At 38.7% G+C, this 19,726-nt stretch overlaps 1 protein-coding gene across 5 annotated transcripts; it reads right to left on the bottom strand.

The window, feature by feature from the left end:
* Window positions 1-260: 260 nt before the first annotated feature.
* LOC114295529 (uncharacterized) lies at window positions 261-5,311 on the bottom strand. Of its 5 annotated transcripts, none has more exons than XM_028239767.2 (4): window positions 3,155-5,311; window positions 2,002-2,052; window positions 980-1,036; window positions 261-698 (listed from the first exon to the last, which is right to left on the bottom strand). In XM_028239767.2, the coding sequence occupies exon 1, from the start codon at window positions 4,961-4,963 to the stop codon at window positions 3,281-3,283; it is 1,683 nt and encodes a 560-aa protein (XP_028095568.2). In that variant the 5' UTR covers window positions 4,964-5,311; the 3' UTR covers window positions 261-698; window positions 980-1,036; window positions 2,002-2,052; window positions 3,155-3,280. The 5 variants fall into 5 exon arrangements, with proteins under 5 accessions (XP_028095568.2, XP_028095569.2, XP_028095570.2 ...); XM_028239768.2 differs by having other exon boundaries at window positions 980-1,194; window positions 3,155-5,206; XM_028239769.2 differs by having other exon boundaries at window positions 1,948-2,052; window positions 3,155-5,165.
* Window positions 5,312-19,726: the final 14,415 nt, after the last annotated feature.

Raw genomic sequence — 19,726 nt, 5'->3', positions numbered from 1 at the left:
TTTTTATTTTTTTGCAGGAAAATGTGTTGCATTGAAATGATACCAAATTGCCATTTGTGAAATTTTCCTGCCAAAAAAATAATAAATAAATCAATTTTGCTTATGAGTTGGCTAGCAATAGTTATCCATCGGCTGGTATGATTCGTATGGCACTTGGCTTCTTTTGTATGCAAGATTAGCTACTGTGGCATTGCAGCTTCTGTGCTGGTGACGGCGGCAAAAATACTTGGAGACTTCTATGAGAGGGAGAGAGAGAGAGATTGTACTGAAGAAACAGTCATTCTAACATTAGATGAAAGGGGCAAAAATGGTGATGAATATTTTCAGCAAGGCACTATTCACGGGGGATGAAGATACACAGTTAGGAATCAAGACTAGCCATTTGTAAATCAAAATAGGAAATGCCATTACAAACAAAGTTTATATGCTTTGTTGGTCGGTATAAATCAACCATAGTCCTCAACCTTATATTTTTCTTTTGCAGAGAGCTTCTCTTACCTTCATAAGAAAATCGTCCACACGACAGAAGACAGTTTCATCAATTTTGCTTTCTTCCTCGTCTTCTACTTATTTTTCTCCTGTCCTTGTTATAGTGCTTCCACTTTCTTTTTTTTCTTTCACGTTCGTTGATATTGGAGGTGGTGTTGTAAAGCTGAAGCAAGTGTTGAGCAATGCCATTCTGGGAGTTCCAGCTTGACCTGCAAATGGTGATTCTTAATTCACAAACATACATACATGACATTCCTGTATATATAATAGTGCTTATTTTCTGTCTATAAGCAATTGCAATTCAGATAAATGAATAAGATGAAAATACCCTTAAATGAATAAGATGAAAATACCCTTAGCTAGCTTTACTTTAGGCAAAAAAAAAAAAAAGAAACAGAAAAAATTCAATGAGAATTCAAGAGTGTCCATCTAAAATGCCACAGCCAAATGGTATTTCCTGAACCCCAAAAAAAAAAAAAAAAAACTTTACCGATCACTGCTTTACCAACAATATCCTCATCTGCCTCCAAACTTGCCCATCTGCATTCTGCAAATAAATTGTTGCAACCAAAAGAAGAAATTAACTAAATATTGTCAGAGCAGACAACTGAAATATAAAAGATGCCCAAATTTAACTAATATTAAACACTTTATTATAACCAGTACTGCCAATAATCCAACTCCTTATGAATTTGACCAATAAACCTGGAGAATTAACATAAATAGCCATTATCAACCTAACAAATAAAAAACAGCTAGAATAAACTACTAATAAACTACAGGATCATATTAGTGAAGTGTAAAATTCTTGCAGTCAGACAAATATATATGTGCTAGAAGCATATATGTAAGCAAGCTCAACACGTCTGTATCCATGGAATAAACTTCTAGCAAAAGTTGATTTTGTAGAGTTGAAGCAAGCATGACATAGCGCAATTTCTGATACCATTTCATGAACTCTATTGCTGTGGAAGTAGTTTGAACATTGCAGCAAAGCATGATCTGATTAAGTTATAAAGACCAAACAAACATGAATCAACAGTCTTATCTATTGTATGGAACCAACCTAGTAGTCTTCTGTTATTCCAAATAAAAAGTCAGTCCACTCGTGAATTTCTTGCATTTTTTTTGTGTTAGCCACAAAACAGAGTAGCTGAAAAAGAATTTGTATTGTCACACTGTGCCTAATTATAGCCCAAGCAACGAAAAACAGAAATTGCAATAATAGACAATGCATAAATCAGTTGTGTGGATGAATACAAATTCCTAGAAGCATGAACCTTTTAACTTTACATCTTTTATTTATTTATAACCTTTTAGGGTTACATTATGATGCCTAGTTCATCTGGGAATATGAATATACTGTAAAAAATGACACAGTCAAAATTGTGCTGAAAGCTCTAACCAAAAAAAAAAATATCGAATGTGAAAATAAAACAATAATGGTTTTGAGAGAACCACACAGCAGCAGCTACTTTCCAACAAGCATGCATAGAGGACAAATAAATTCACCTCATATGTAAGCTGCAAAAGCTTAACCAAGTCCGTTCATCACGTACGTACCTACAAAGGACAAGGAGAAAATGACACCACAAATTCCTATCAATCTTATAAAAGGAATAATCATCGTGAGAAGCATTAACTATTTCAGTATGATCAAAAAATTATTAAAAGGGTGCTGTTACCAAGATTATAAACAAATTTCTTGGAGACAGAAGCAGAATAAATAATAAAAGGTAGACAAGTAACTACAAGAGGTAAAAGATTACATCAAAACTAAATAAAAGATAAAAATACCACTATTATTGGTCTAATCATAGATCTCATCAAGTTTCTAACAGTCGATGAAAAAATTATTGCCTATAAAGAATAAATGTTGCTCAATAATCATGCTACAAGGATCACATAAAAATTAGTTACATTAATCACTCAAATTCAAGATAAAGTCGCAGACAGATTTCTAAGAACATAAGGATACTAACAAACATTGACGCACATTGGACTTTACAAGTATAATTCTCACAAAATGATGAGCTTCTGTGATTGAATCATTCAGAATGGAATAATCAATTGCCACCATGTCTGTGTCCGTGCTTCCTTCTAGGCCGTGTTTGGTACTTCTTTGTGTATTCTTTTTAGTCATAAAAGCTCACTTACAGCAAGGAAGGGGGGGGTGGTGTTTGTGTTTACATCGTTAATATTATGACAAACTTATATCAGGAGTTACTTTTTTTGTGGAAATCCTGGGAAAATTAAGGCAAACTCTTCACTTAACCATATCATCTACCTCTCTCTTTCCATTCCTTCCTCTTAAACATATCCCTTTTCCATTGGTTTTGTTCTTTTGCTATCCAGTCAATTACTTATTCATTTTCCTATAATCCTATTCAAGCTAATACTTTTGACATGCATATCCCTTTTCCATTGGTTTTGTTCTTCTTTTTTTATCCAGTCAATTACTTATTCATTTTCCTATAATCCTATTCAAGCTAATACTTTTGACCTGCCTTGCATCAAGTAATCATGATGAACTTCCAGAAACAAAAGCAACAACTTCATACGTATAATGTCCAACCAAAACAGCATTTAATTCTAGAAATTGCAAAAATTGCATAATAAATTAATAATATAGACACTTAACAAATAGACAAGTACAAACACTTACCGCTTGCTAGCTTATCTATGCCGTGAGTTGGAAGTGTACGTTCATATTTGAAGCATACTAGTGGAAGGACGTCATGCAATTGCCAGGTCCACAAGACCATATGCACTAGCAAAACAACCTTTTCAATTAAACAGCCACTGGAATGTCCATATTTTTCCTGAGAGGCACATTTCTCCTCGAAGCTGTCATTTCCAAGTTCAAGTCCTCTGCTACAGTTTGTTTTATCCTATACGCTTCGTTAGGCATCCCAGCCTTCAAAAGGCAAGATATCAAAGAATTTATCGTAATTCTATCCGGAGCACAACCAATTGCTAACATCTTATTAAACATGCTTATTGCTTCAGGCATTCTTCCCTTCATACAATGCCCAATAATGAGAATGGTGAAGGTCAGTTTATCAGGCTTGCATCTCTTCTCCTCCATTTCTGCAACAATCACATTTGCTTCATCCACATTACCAGCCTTACAAAACCCATCAATCACAGGGTTGTAAATAAATGTTTGGGGGACAATATCCCTCCTCCGTCTCAACTGTTTCAATAAATCTCGAGCCACACTTAGTCTATTGTCCTTGCACAAAGCATTGATAAGAATTGCAAAAGTATACACATTAGGAGACAAGTTTCTTGCATATATTTCATCCCAAAGCCTCAATCCCTGGTCCACCTGTCCAGTCCGACAATAACCATCTATTAGAGACGTGAAGGTGACAACATCAGGAAGGCAACCAAGAAAAAGCATCGTCTCATAAATATTCAGTGCAGATGACATGTCACCATTTTTGCCAAAACCATCAATGAGAACATTGAAAGTAACCAGACTTGGTTTAACTCCAGAACTAATCATCTCATGAAAAATATTTGAAGCCACCTCCATATTACCCATCTTGCAATAACCACATATCACTGATGTATAACTTACAACATCTGGAGAAAAATCATTTCCAGACTGAATTTCTCTCAATAACTCACAACCTCTATCTGCCTCGCCAACCCTAGATACTGCATTTATAAGTGTATTGTACGTTATAATATCAGGCGAACAACCAAAACTCCTCATGTTGTTGAAAAACTCAACAGCTTTCTCAACTTCACGCGCTCTACACAAACCTCGAATTACAATATTGAATGTGCAAGTGTCAGGACAATAGCATTGCGACCTCAAAATATGCTCTCTGAAGAAGGAAACAGCCTCATCTACCCGATTTCTATTCACCAAAAGACTAAACAAGTTATTATACGCAAAAGAAGTAATCTCTACACTGTCGGATTGAACATTAGTAAGCAAACCTTTGGCCACATCAAACTTACCCACATGTGCAAATGACGAAACCAAGAATCCTAAAATTGAACTATCAGGTAAATGCCCATCAATCCTCATGTACTCAAATACCAATTTAGCCAAGTCATGAAGACCCATTTGACAAAGAGACCTTAAAAGCAAATTATAAGTCGCAATCGAATGCATGAAACTCAAATTGAGCCTAGTAAAGTCGAAGAAGTCAAAAGCTAACTTGGGATTATCGTAGTTGTTATTACTTAAACGTTTGATAACTCCAAATGCTATCAATGGATTCAAGTTCTTGCAGAAATAATCAGAACCCAGAATATCAAGAGACGTAGCTGAGGATCGTACACAGAGAGTGCAAACAACCTTAACAAACCAAACCTCAGAGTGATGAGGATTGGGGAAACAACTGAAACAAGCAACGCCAGAGAAAATATTGGAATCCCTTCGAGCAATGTAGAGAATGGAATCGAAAAAAGTGAAAATTTTGCTTCTCGAGTAGTTCGAGCTCAACAATAGCATTATTTCCAATCAGAGCTCGTTGGTTTCGATGAGAAATACACAACAGTGACTGGTTTGTTATACCATCTCGGTTGGATTGGAAAAACGATTGAAAATGGAAGTGTTTCGGATTAGGGTTCGTACCGAGTCGATGGTGGAGTTGATCGGCGATTTTCCGGCGAGCGATTGAATGAAATCGACTATGAATATATAGATAGATACATGGATAGATAGATAGATACAGAACATATATATGTACGTAAATGAGTACGAGTGTGTGAGGTTTTAGGGTTGGTCATAAAACAGGTGGCAATAGTCACCTCAGCTAGTGAACTGGAGGAGGTAGGCAACTATGAGTCTGGATCCGCTCCTTGCATGTGCTCCTTGATCCCCTCCTTATAATAGTTGGGATTAGTCGTTGCACAATAATCATAAAAATAGAAATAAAAAATGAATTTTCATTTTTATTTTCTCGTCCAAAACAAAACATAGTTTTATATAGATTTTGGTTTAGAATCACACTCACAAAAATACACTCATTCCTTCTTTTCTGTCGAACCCATCCTCACCGACGACGGCCCAGTCTTGACACCATTGCAGATCTGACGACGATGAAACACTTTCGACGCTGTTACAAATTCTGTCTACTTGGTAAACCAGAACCGTCATGCTCTTCTCCTCTACCTCACCAGCAGACCCTCACTACAGCGACCCACACCCCAAAGCCCTCACTTCGCAAACCAGAGGTTAGTTTTCATTGTCTCTGTCCCTGTAATTGCTTTGCCCTCACTCCCCAAACCGAATCCATTGATTTGCCCTCATCCATTGCGTGGGCAGTTAAATGCATTGTGTTTGTAATAATAATTGTACGGGGAGCAAATATTCCGGCAAGCCCGTACTCCTTTCTTCCGAGCTCCGTCGATGTCCGATCATCTGCGAGCAAGTAACGGTGAGCTGCCCGGCGGTGTGTGGCCGGAAAAACCCTCCGACGGTCAAGTTAGCACACACCTTAGGATGGATAGAGAGAAGGGAGAGAGTGTTTGAGTGTAAGAATTCCTTACAAAGTGTTCGTCTGTTGCGTATGGGGGGCGCAGACATGCTTATATACCTTCTGAGCCTATCCACTCCCAGCCATCTCCTGACACGTGGCTCTGCTATCCCATCTGTCAGCATAAACCATGCCATTCATCACCTAACCTCAACTGCCTGTCATCACAGCTGGAGCTCGGCAGCCGAGCTGCCCTATCCGTTGTTGTGCCATGCCGTGCTCCATACCCTAGCACTTCACTGGCCAAGACTGAGGAGGACCGGGCTAGGCGGCATCTCGGCAAAGCCTAGCCCAAGGTGCCTCCACTGGCCAAGACTGAGGAGGACCGGGCTAGGCGGCATCTCGGCAAAGCCTAGCCCAAGGTGCCTCCACTGGCTAAGACTGAGGAGGACCGGGCTAGGCGGCATCTCGGCAAAGCCTAGCCCGAGGTGCCTCCTGGGGTCGGCCTTTCTGCCGGTCAGACAACTTCCTCGGATGTCCGCGCCTTCCCGGGCGCCGGTCACTCGGCCTATCTGGCTTCGGCCATCCTCGGACCGAGCATCCTGGTCCGACCGAGCACTGCCTTGCCGAGCAGTCTCTGTCTGGTCCGGGGTGGCACACAGCCCGAACTCTGCCCGGCCCAAGTTCTGGCAGCCCTTCTCTGGGCGAACAGTCGATCATCACGGCCCAATGCACTACTGGGCTTTCAACCTGCTCGGTCGATATCTCGGCCCAACTCCAGATCATAAATCACCCTCTCAATAATGAAATACATTCAATTTACATTCTCAATGGTATTTCAGTGTTAAAAATACTGTGTATTTCATTGACAGTGTTGAATGTGTACCACTGAAATACATTCAATGTTAAAAATACATCAAATGAAATACATTCAATGGTATACATTCAACACTGTGTATTTCAATGGTATTTCAGAGTTAATAATATGTGTACCACTGAAATACATTCAATGGTATACATTCAACGCTATGTATTTCAATGGTATTTCAGTATTAAAAATATGTGTACCACTGAAATACATTCAATGGCATACATTCAACACTGTGTATTTCAATGGTATTTTAGTGTTAAAAATACTGTGTCAATGAAACACATTCAATTTCCCAAAATACAATACAGACATAATCAATTAACAATGTAAATTGACAGTGTTGTTTAAGGCAGTTAGATGCACCATTGCTTCATGTGAACCTATAGACAGATAAAAAAATTCACTTGTTATAATTGTTGATCAGGCTCTTTTAAAGTTCACAATTTGTATTTTTGTGTTATTTCGTATCCGTTGAGCTACAATAGGTTTGCCAAACCTTGTGCAGTGACCCAACCCAAAACTAAATGACTCTTGTTGCCCATGAATCAATGTTACCAAAGGTACTTGGCTTGCATACCTTTTCTTAGACACTTTAAAGAAAACCAAGTAGTTGGAGTTTGGGATTGTATAGTTTAATTGATTTATTAATTGATCTTAATTGGGTCTCACTACTTAGTTCTCATTTCTTGTTTCTTTATCTAAGTGTAACAATGAGTTCTTTGATCATAGTGCATATATTGTGTTTTTTTGTTTGTCTTTGAAATAAAGATTTTATTTATGTAGCTAAGATTTTATTTATATGGGTTTCCAGTTGCATTTTGACATGGATATGGAACTTGAGAATAATTGTGCTTGGGAGCCAAAACATGGAATGACATTTGATTCTGAACAATGAGTATATGATTTTTATAATACATATGGAGGAAGAATGAGATTTAGCATAAGAATGGATTATTGTAGGAAGAACAAGTTCACTAACCAACTTATTTGTAGACTTTTGGTTTACAACAATGAGGGATTTCGGAAGGCTGACAAACGAGACCCATTGGCAAAAAAACCCTAGAGCTGAAACTAGGACTAGTTGTGTCACGCCCCAAACTCGCCCCTAGGAGTTTGGCAACGAGACCGGCCAGTAATCCTAGATTACCACAGGCCTTGCTATACAAAACATAGATATAAGGGCTCGCGGAAGCGAAAACAATAACCACTAATAGTCCAAAGAGCTGTGCATTTATATGAACATACATTGCATGCCAAAAATGTTAATTTACCCACTACATTACATCACATACAATAAAAGATCATATACAACACATAGGCAAAAGCCACAGATACAACAAGACAAAGCTCACAAAACGGCCTTCCAGGCCTAGCCCCGGCTCGGAGCACACAAAACACTTGGTAGGCTTCAAAACGGCGGCTCGGCTCGGACTCCGCCTAGGCTTGACTTCCAGAATGCTCACCTATAAATACATATATACAAACAATGAGCTAAAGCTCAGCAAGTAACATAACAGTAAAGAGGTTAGTGAACGAAGTCCGACATTTCATATATCCATAACATAAATCATTCATAAACATAATCATCTCATATCAGAACATACATAATGGCATACTCCATAGAACATAACATATGTCGTCCAACGACTAGAGTAACCGGTCCCGGACACCGATTAAACACATACCGAGATCTCGTAAACTGGTCCACTTAGGACTATCTATGGATGCCATACTAGATTCGCAAACTGGACATTCGTTCACAGAAAACATTTATCATTTCAAAACCATAGCATAACGTAGCACTTTTAAACATAGATCATACTAACATATCTTTACAGAAATGTTACTCACAGTGGGTTTCCAAAACCGGTTGCACGGTCTTCAAATCTTGACCTGCAAATATCAACATATTACACATTTCTCAATACACATTATCATTAAATCCTGTAATTCATGCACTTCATTCTTTCCTTTACTTCATTTCATGTTTATAAGATGATAAATGATGCAATTAACATGTTAAAATCAAGTCTGCAACTTCCCCAAAATTTTCCTGAAAAAGGCCTTCCCGCTCGAGCGCCACTTTGGCCGCTCGAGCGTACTGTAAAAAGTCCCAAACTGCTGGGAGGCTGTTTTTCACGCTCGAGCGGGAATCCCTCCGCTCGAGCGGACCATGCAAAAATCCGAAATTCTGGTTCTTCTTCCAAGCTTGAATCTCCTCTTTACAAAATCACTTTCCACATTTATGAAATCCAAGACCCAAAATACTTGAAACACAACTTGAATTACACATTATAGCTTCTAAACAAACCCAAATGCATCATATACAAGATCAAACCATGAATTGAGGTGAAGAATCATAACTATTCATGTAAAAGCTTTATTTCTTCATATCCATGGAGGTTCTTCCTCAAGAATGCCAAATATAAACATAAATCATCTATTCATGCCATACATGCTCAAATTAAACATATTTCCCCTTCCAATCCTCTTATTTAACACGAGATCATTGATGATTCAACCTTATTTCAAGAAGTTAGAGAGGAATCCTTACCTTAATCACTTAATTGGAGAAGTTGTAGCTTGATTCCCCTTTTTTTCCTTCTTCCCCTTTCTCACGAATTCTCCTCTCTCTCTCTTTCTAGATTTTTCTTTTCTTTTTTTTGAGTCAAAGAGTCAACATCCTTATCTATGTATAGATATATCACACAAAAACTAGAATTGTGCCATAATCTTGAGCCAAACATGACTTAGCGATTCAGACGAAATTCAGTCCTCAATTTATTTTCCCAAATGGCTCTAAAAATTCCCGGTATCACATAGGCGTGCTCAATTTCGTTTTCTGAACCCATTACGGTCATCAATTTCAGTCCCAAAGTTCTCATCTCAACAGATATTCTTCTAATTCAAACAGATATTCTTCAATTAATTCGCATAAACACATAATTAATTACTGATAAATATGACACATGTTTTGGGGTCATTACACTCTCCCCACCTTAAGAAGTTTGGTCCTCCAAACTTTTCTTATCCTGGTGCAATCTCAGTCGGAAGCAACTCGACGGTTCTATTCAGTTATTCAGCATGATAAGGTAGTTCGTATGTCTATTCCATAACAATGAAGGCAGTATCATAGCAGTCAAACACGTAATGAGCATATCTTACACATAAGACTGAAGTCAACTATCAACTATCAAGTTCCACAGTGTTTAATCCGACGGTAGTGATATAAATATAATCATTCCATAGACATCTAATAGCAAAGGTAATAGCAAAGGTAAATTTGTTTCGTCATAGTCTTTACAGCGCATAGGTAACGTTGCTAACATCACAATAGATAATAAAATCATACCTGTATTCGCTTTTCCAGTATTTTGCGTCTTATCTGCCACTAGGGTAAAAACTCTTGCTTGCCTCAACGTATTCCCCTCGGGAGTAGTTGTTGCGGTCGTCCTTGGTGTCACCGTTGAGTTAGCTCCACTAGTCACGGGTCTCTCATTCCGTGGATACACTTGTGGACAAGTCTTGGCTATGTGTCCTTGTTGTCCACATTTGTAACAAACTCCAGTTCCTCGGCGGCAAATGCCCCCATGCTACTTCCCACATTCCCTACAAATAGGTTTACCTACACTCCCACTATTTCCCCTTGTTGTATTATCATTAAAGCTCTGATACCACTCTGTCACGCCCCAAACTCGCCCCTAGGAGTTTGGCAACGAGACCGGCCAGTAATCCTAGATTACCACAGGCCTTGCTATACAAAACATAGATATAAGGGCTCGCGGAAGCGAAAACGATATCCGATCACCTGCGAGCAAATAACGATGAGCTACCCGGCGGTGTGTGGCCGGAAAAACCCTCCGACGGTCAAGTTAGCACACACCTTAGAGGGAATAGAGAGAAGGGAGACCGAGAAGAAAAATTACCGGGCAAACACTTTGTGAAATTTTCAAAAGAGCGCCGACTTACCCTGGCCATGGACTTCACGGATGACTTGACCAACCGAGTGTCAGGGACGTGGTCACTGCCGACCACGTCGCTCGGTAGTAGGAATGCTTTGGACAGATCAAAGGCGAGCAGATGCTCTTTGTCAGCCTTGATCGAGGCAGTTGCTGGGATGTCCTGACCCCGGTGTTTCAACTGTGGACGCCAAGCCGGTACTGGGGCGGGGGCGTCAGTCGGATGCTCGGTAGTTAGCTCGGCGACTAACTCGGCAGATGGGTCTGCCCGAGCCCTTTTCCCGGCCCGCCTTGCAGAAGGTTCTCGGCTGGATTGGCCGGTCGGTTGAGAGGCAAGGGCGACCACAGCGCCACTGGATTGACCGGCGACGGGTGAGCGAGTTGAAACGCTCGGCAGCTCGGCGGATATGGCGGTGAGCAAGTTCTTGATTCTGCTGCGCTTGGCCATCTCTTGTTCTTCGGTCAGGCGAACGAGGGGCACGTCTGGCAGAGTAGGATCCGGTGGAGGAGTTGGAGCTCGGAGGAAGTCGGTGACCTTACTCCGGCGGGGAGCAGAGTATCTATATGTGGGACTGTAGCCGAGGAGTTGGTTACAATCTCGGTCGCGGTAGCGAAGCGCGGTCCTGATCGCCTCGACGTTGGGGAAGTTGTAGTTGGCTTGCAAGGCTTGGATGGCTGCAAAAGAAACAAGAGAATCATTAGTCTACAGAAACATCAAGTGTAAAAACCGAGATAATTTGCACGGCTTACATGTGCTCCCAAAATTTTTGCTAATCATCCAGCCCGGTACCTCGGCTGTCTCGTAGTTACCAGACACCCAGAAGAAATCATCGTCATGGAGATCCTTGTCTGGTGTGCCGGTCACGATTTTCTCTCTGCCCGGTCTAATCTTGAGGTAATAGGCGAGACCGTCGCCGGTGTGGCCCATCGTGTATTGCCTCAGTATCTCGGCTAGACCTAAGTTGATGCCTAACCGATTGTTTAATTCGTGAACGCCGTTGATTATTCTATAAGTGTTGGTGGACACCTGTGTGGGTGCCAGCCCGGTGCGGCGGAGGAACTCGGTTATAAGAGGGTTGAGCGGGAAGCGAAGACCCCCTTCAACGATGGATAGCACGGTGAAGGGGCACTCATCCCTACTCCAAGGTGTGGTCTCTTCCTCTGCGAGCTGCAGGTGGACATCGGCCGGGACGCCGTACTCCTCCCTGAACGTAGCCAGCGCAGCCGGAGTATCCACTAGGAAGCGGAATTTCCCCATTTTTGGTCGGCCTAGTGTATCCCGGCTGAGGGGTTTGGCTCTGTGTATTGGATGTTGCCCGGTCTTGAGAGCCTCAGGAATGACAGTGGTCCTCTTGGACTCTGCAGGAAAAGGATGGCAAGTGTTAAGTGTTAGCGCGGTCGCGCGAAAGGCGCTGGATTTTAGCTCGGTCATTAAGGGTGCCAAACCACCTCGGTTGTCTATTCTATCTAAGGAGCCCGGTCGCCCAATCGGACCAAATGTTAGCCCGGTTGAACGGCCAAGTCCTTTTGTCATCTCGGTTTTTGCTTTGGTTAAAACAAACATGTTGTTTGCCCGGTTTGGTCGGTTTTTTGGATCAAAAGAAGGCCCAGAGCCCGGTTCACCCCAGTTCTTCAGTGTTCTTCAGGAAGACGAAGAACACCAAGAATAGTGGAAGGTTTAATGCGGATTCTACGACCTATGCCCTAATAGCTATGTTTTTGTACCCTAATGTGTGTAATATGAAAGAAAATAGCAACAAGGGGGATCGAAAACCTTACCTTTGGAGGATGGGGGCTGTTCTTCCAAGAATGAGAAATGGCAGTCGAGATAGAGGTGAGGGCTTGAGCTCTGGATCGTCAGATAGTAGAAAGGCAGTAGGAAGGAATGGCGTAGGGAGGCCGTGTGTATGTAAGAGTAAAAGGCCGCCAAAATTCAAAATCTGACAAGAACGGCGGGTTGGCTTCTCGATGACCAATGGGAGCTCGCCACGTGTCCCCATTTATGGCTACGTCAGGATTGAAGCGACGGGATGAAGAAACGAAGAGCCAGCCGAGCTACTTTCGACGAAAAGGCTGTAAGCCGAGGAACATGACCGGGGAAGGATAGCAGATTAGCTCGGTGAAGGCTTGGCGACTTGACGACCGGAGAAATGTTATCTCGGTCGAAGTGAGTAATCCTAGTCACGCTTTCGCGGACGGGATTAAGGGGCAATTGAGAGGGTGATTTATGATCCGGTGTTGGGCCGAGGTATCGACCGAGCAAGTTGAGAGCCCAGCAGTGCATTGGGCCGAGATGATCGACTGTTCACCCAGAGATGGGCTACCAGAACTTGGGCCGGGCCGAGTTTGGACTGAGTGTATGCCGCCCCGGACTGTATGGAAGCTGCTCGGCCAGGAAGTGACCGGTCAGACCAGGATGCTCGGTCCGAGGATGGTCGAAACCAGACAGACCGAGAAACCAGCGCCCGGAAAGGCGCGGTCAGCCGAGGTAGTTGATTGACCGGCGAGAGGGCCAACCAAAGGAGGAGCCCGGGCTAGGCTTTGCCGAGATGCCGCTTAGCCCGGTCCTTCATGTGTTTGTCCGGCTAGGCGCATGGGTTTGAAGCATGACATGGCCGAGGTAGAACAGCTCGGCTGCCGAGCTCCAGCTGTGAGGTCAAGCAGTTGAGGTTAGGTGGTGAATGGCATGGTTTATGCTGACAGATGGGATAGCAGAGCCACGTGTCAGGAGATGACTGGGAGTGGATATGGGGTTCAGAAGGTATAAAAGCTTGCCTGCGCCCCCCATACGCGACACGCGAACATATCTGTAAGGATTTCTTACATTCAAACACTCTCTCCCTTCTCTCTATTCCCTCTAAGGTGTGTGCTAACTTGACCGTCGGAGGGTTTTTCCGGCCACACACCGCCGGGTAGCTCATCGTTATTTGCTCGCAGGTGATCGGATATCGACGGAGCTCGGAAGAAAGGAATACGGGCACGCCGGAATATTTGCTCCCCGTACAAGGAGTTAGAAGCAGGATATGCTTTTGTGCCAAAGGTGAAAGCAACAATAAGAATGTTAATTCAAATGGGTAATATGTACACAAAAAAGATCTTTGAGAAATTTCAAAATGAGTACTTTCGATCCATTGAATCGGACATAGAAATAATTGAATATGGCAAGGCTAGTACCATTTACACAGTTGTTGATGTTGGTAACAAACATGCAAGGAAAGTGAAGATGGAGAGGGATGACTCTTTGGGTTATAATTATACAAAGTTTGAAATGGAAGGAATCTTGTATTGTCACTCATTGAAGGTTATTAAAGACATATTGAAGATAAAAGAGGTTCCTCCACAATACATTCTAAAGAGGTGGACCAAACAAACAAGAGCCGAAACTGTGAAGGACATTAAGGGGAATGACATTCAAGTAGATGTGAAAATCAAACAATCCTCGCAGTATAAGACATTGATGACCGCATTTAGAGCACTGGCAAATAGAGCTGCTGAAACTGATGAAACTTATGATTTTTGTATTGCACACCTTGTTACATTAGGTGCAAATGTTGAACGCAAGTTAAGTGCTTATTTTTGTGTTGGAAATGAAGTAAGTAATGATGATGACACCCAAAGCTTTGAAGTGGATTACGAAAATGTGAATCATGTTGTGTAACCAAAATGATTGAAGAAAAATGTGGCAACTAGTAAGGGCAAAATGAGGGTAAAAGGTGGATTTGAAGTAGCGTTGGTAGCGAACTCTAAAAAAAAATCCCGTGCTAACAGATTAGCTTCGTCCAAATCTATTGCAAGTCCAACAGTTAGTCCAATAGTTACACATTCTCCATTATCTGTTGGAGGAGATATCTATGTTCATCAACATGTTCTTCCTCTTCCTCCTCTTTATCCTTTTCCTCCATCTTTGGCCATGGGTGGTAATTCTATTCCTCTGCTATTGATGTATCCTACATATCATGTAAGTGTTAGTTTAACATTGTATTTTTTGTGTGGATATAATATGTGACTCAAACTATGACTGCGAAGCCTAATACATGATATTGTTGTAGGCGAACAAGTTGCCGGAGATGTATGTAGTGCCAAATTCTTTGTCAAATTCAATGCCTCAACGGTATTCTGCTTAACCAACATTCCAGTCACTACTTCAAGGTTCATGTGAATATGACATTACGTTTCGATATTCTTAAGAATCAAACAACCCAATGTGTAGTCAGGTTTGTCCTTGCTGTCTTTTTAATTTTTAGTTGCTGAAAATTTTGGCTTTTTAGTGGTTGAAAATTCTGTTTAAAGTATGCATTTAGTTACTGAAAATTGTGGAAAATTCTGTCTTTTTCCGTTTTAGGCTATGGACAAGCAGAAAGAGAAGCAAACTAGTGCTGAAATTCGGTTGGAAAGTGAAGTCATAGCAGCTCAAATTGTGAAGCAAACTGCTGCTGGAAAGTGATGTTGCTGCTATGAAGGAAACTGCTGGAAAGCAAACTGTGAAGCAATGTGTGTTCAAATGTTAATGGCTTGTATGTGTGTTCAAAGCAAATTGTGAAGCAATGTGTGAAGCAAATTGCTTCAAATGGACCAATGTGTTAATTTAGATGGACCAATGTGTTAATTTAGATAGACCAATGTGAGCAAACTTCACTTGATGTTAATTTACACTTGATGTTATACTTTATTTTCTTTTGACTGGTTTTTAAATGGACCAATGTGTGTGTTCAAATTTTTAGATTTTCTTTTGTGTGAAAGAACAAGTACACAACTTTTTCATTTGTTAGAAAATTTATCCCAAATTGGTGTCTTAATTTTTCAAGACCTACAAGTATCATACTGTTTAATTACACAAGTGGATTAGTGAATTTCAGCAACTTGTGAAAGGCACCAACTTGGATTAGTTTAATTACATAAGATGATCACCTTATTGAATTTTCACAATTGGTGCCTTTCTGTCATGCTGTTCAATTACTAATATGATAAGCTTTTTCTTTTTTTCTTTTTTTTTTTTATTTCAGTTGATACAATTTTGTTTAGATGCTTAGGTGCTATTCAATTTTGTTTAGATGCCAAATAGCATCCACAGATCTGCCAAACCTGCAACAAACAACATCTACAGATCTGCCAAATCTGCTTTAAACTTGTTAACAGATAATAGTCTATGTCTGATAAGTGAGGGCAATAAAAGAACTTGCTACCAGATAACAGGTTGACGCCACAGATCTGCCAAATAGCATCCACAAAATTCATCCACATAGCATTCACAAAAATTCATCCACATAGCATCCACAAAATTCATTCACAGATTTGCCAAATAGCATCCACAAAGCTCTAACAATGAGATCAATGTTTCCCAAAATTCATTCCATAATAAAGTAAGTTACATAAGTTACATCATAATAAAATTCATTCCATAAACATAAGTTACATCATGAAGTATAAAACAACCCAAAATGGTAGAAACTTCCATTCAATTTCACAAAATACAAAAAAGTATAAAAGTTACATCATAAAGTACAAAATGATAGAAAATACAATAAAATATACCATCGCTTTGATATTATTTTATATCCTTTCATGCCTTCGACCATAGTCATTTCCCATGTTATCAAGCCTCGTCTTTATATCGTTAAAGTCTTTTACTGTTATAGCATCACAAGCTCTAGTGTTGGAACGGATTTTGGACGTAACGTTTTCATCATCTTCATCCACGAACTAAAGTAATTGCAATGGGGAGTGTGAGTGTAACTCTACAATGCATGGCAATCAGTTAGTTGAATAAGACAACTATTAATGTGACTACTAAAGGATTAAATTTTTCAATATATACCTACATATTTTGATGGGCAAATAAAGAACAAACCCCCTTGATTTCCATTCTCATTAGTTCTTACAATATATATGGCAGCGATTCTTCCACAATTGCACAACCTCGGTTGTAATCTTATGTTGCTATTGTTAGAAGAAAAAGTCATATTTTAAATCTGCATACATGAGAAATTTGTAGTGTTGTGCTATGCTTGTGTTTGATGGGGTTAATAGCAATTCTATAGAGTAATGCCCATAACAGAAGTAATGGTAGTTCTATAGAGGAGAGGGATAGAGTGTGAAGGCTATTTGAATTTGATGGACATAGTGTATGTCTTCACTGAAAACATCTATTTGTTCAAATTGCCATGTTTAATAACATTTGAACAGAGGTTACACAGACTAAACTGTTAATAGCATTTGAACAAACATGGCAGTTCAATGTCAGTCATTTTCTTCAATTCCAAACATAGCATTTGTGATTAATTACACACATGTTACACACATAGCAGTTTCAAACTGAACAAACATGGCAGTTTTGCATGATTGAGTACTTTTATGACATCTTCTCTGTAATAAGAGTAAAAGAACAATATATTCAAAAACAATATGTTCCTCACAAATTTTTTCAACAAATCATACTATTTATCAATCTGCATAATTTGGCTCCGAATGGCTCTAGGAACATTATGTATATAATTCAAAGAACCCAAATACCAAAATCAAGTCAAATGGTGGCTAGTAGCCACGGTATATGAAAATCTTTCCACCAAGCTCATGAAACACAAGAAAATGAATGACTATGATAATCAACCTGGCAAGCAAAAAATACAAGGACCAATACATTAAGTTCCACAAACCAAATAAGATTAACACATAAACAGAAAAATCAAGAGAGAATTTACCACTCATATTGGAATAAGATTACAGACCAAGGGCAAAACCAAAAACAGGTATCTTAGAAAACACACACTATGACTAGTAAATTGGTATGAACAAGTTCAATCAGAAAGATCAATCTTTATTGAAACTAAGAAAGATGAATAAGTATGAACAAGTTAAATCAGACTCCTCTCCAAGCACAGATGTCTACAAGCACAAGCACAGATGAATCATAAATGAAACTTCCAAATTTTTTACTCAAACTCAGCTACAGATCAAGACAATATTCGAAAATCAGGGATATCAAATCCACTATATTTATGCCATTCATTTAAATCTAGAAGTTCATAGCACCACAAATATCAAGTCAAAGCCCTAATTTTAAAATTTTAATTTTTTTTTTCACAATCACAACCCTAACTTTATAATTTCAACGTTTCGAGGACAAACCTGGTTTATCTATGGCCTCAAAACCCATGTTCTCCTCAACAAATTCATTCGCTCCAACCGATAGTGGTCGCGGTAGAGCAATGGTTCGTGAAGTAGAGAAAACGAGGGCTAGAGCGGTGGTTTGGGTTTACGAGTGGGTCACCGTCGGGAGTATGTCACCGTGGGGAGTGGTAGCCAGTGAGGCTGGATTCGGTGGAGGAGAAAAAGTGAGTGTGAGGGTGTGAGAGAGTGAGAGAGTGGGAGTGAGAGTGAGAGAGAGAGTGAGAGTGAGGTTGATGTATACTCTGTATAACTTGTATAGTAGGGCGGGAAAACTGAAATTTTATTTATTTATTTATTATTATTAGTCGTTGGATGTGCAATGGCTGATCTCAACCGTTGCACGCAGGAAGTGAAGGAGGATTCTCAAAGAGGGGATTCGAACTCAGGCAACTATATAAACATTTTAAAATTTGTGGGAAATTATTTTATTTTCCCTTTTAAAAGTAAAATTTAAAAATCAAAACTATTATTTTAGGGTGTGTTTGGTTTGGTTTTGAGAGATAAATTTTCAAAAATAATTCTGGGAAAAAGGTTAGAAATTTTTTTGGTTTTTTGGTTGTATATTTTGAAAATAGTTTTGGAGTATGGGAGTTTGGGATGATTTGATATTTTGTTGCAGTTGAGTAGATGTGTATGAGAGAAAAAATGATTGAGAATGAGAGATAAGAGAGAAAAAGTAATTGATTGATGTGTAAGAGATAACAAGTGATTTTAGAAAGAAAAAAAATTCCAAAATCAGTAAACCAAACAAAATTTTAGAAAATTTTCTCCAAATGTAAAATAATAAAAATGAAACTCAAATTTAAATCAAATTATAGAGGTGAAAATTTTAATTTACCCATGAATCAATTATTGAACACATTTTTTTGTCATAAAATTAACACTTACAACTCACATATAAGCTGTCTATTAGTTTATCTAAGTCTCGTTTGTCAATTATAAATTTTAATTAAAAAGTCAAAAACTTATTATAAATTGTCACATCACTTTTTTTTTAATTTTTTTGCACATCTTTTAATAATAAGTCAAAAAATTATTAAAATAATCTGTTCCGATATCACCAATATACTTTTTCTTCATATATTTTTGTAATAATTAAAAAAACTAACTTATATATCATACTCAAAACAACCACCGATTTGCTTTTTAGGTGACTTTTTATTGCTTATTTTCATATTTGGTATTTTTTTTTTATTTTTTAAAAAGATTTTAGACTTTTAAGGTATACTTGCCGAGACAAATAAAAAAATAAGTAAAAAAATAATCAGTGTGTTTGGTTTTAGTTTTTTGAATTAAGTTTTTTAAAAATTAAGATTTTTGTTTGCTGTATTTTTTTTTGGTTTTTAATGAATATTTTTAAAATTTTAAGCATTTTATTTTTATTTTTTTAGATGCACCTTACTTAGATATATCTAAAAAGTAAAGTATTTGTGAAAAAATATTTTAAAAAATTAATAAATACACAAAATACAAAAAATGTACTAAATTTTGATATATATATTTTTTATTTTTAGTATTTAGTGAATTTTTTAAAAATTTTTTCACAAAAATTATATTTTTAAAGTGTATTTATGTTAGGTGTATCTAAATTTTTTTAAAAAAATTATCGAAAATATTAAAAAATTCAGTAAAAATAAAAAAATATGAAAAACAAGAAAGTAGAATTTTTTAAAAAACTAAAATCAAGCAAAGTGAATATTTTTTAGACTTTTTATATTTTTTTAAAATTTTTAAATTTGCCTACAAAAAATAAAAAATAAAAATAATTTTAATAAAATACCACTAAAAATAAAAAATAA

This window comes from Camellia sinensis, chromosome 12 (genome assembly GCF_055761805.1).
Source record: "Camellia sinensis isolate YWXY chromosome 12, ASM5576180v1, whole genome shotgun sequence".
NCBI lineage: Eukaryota > Viridiplantae > Streptophyta > Magnoliopsida > Ericales > Theaceae > Camellia > Camellia sinensis.
This window is presented reverse-complemented; position numbering and strand designations above follow the sequence as displayed.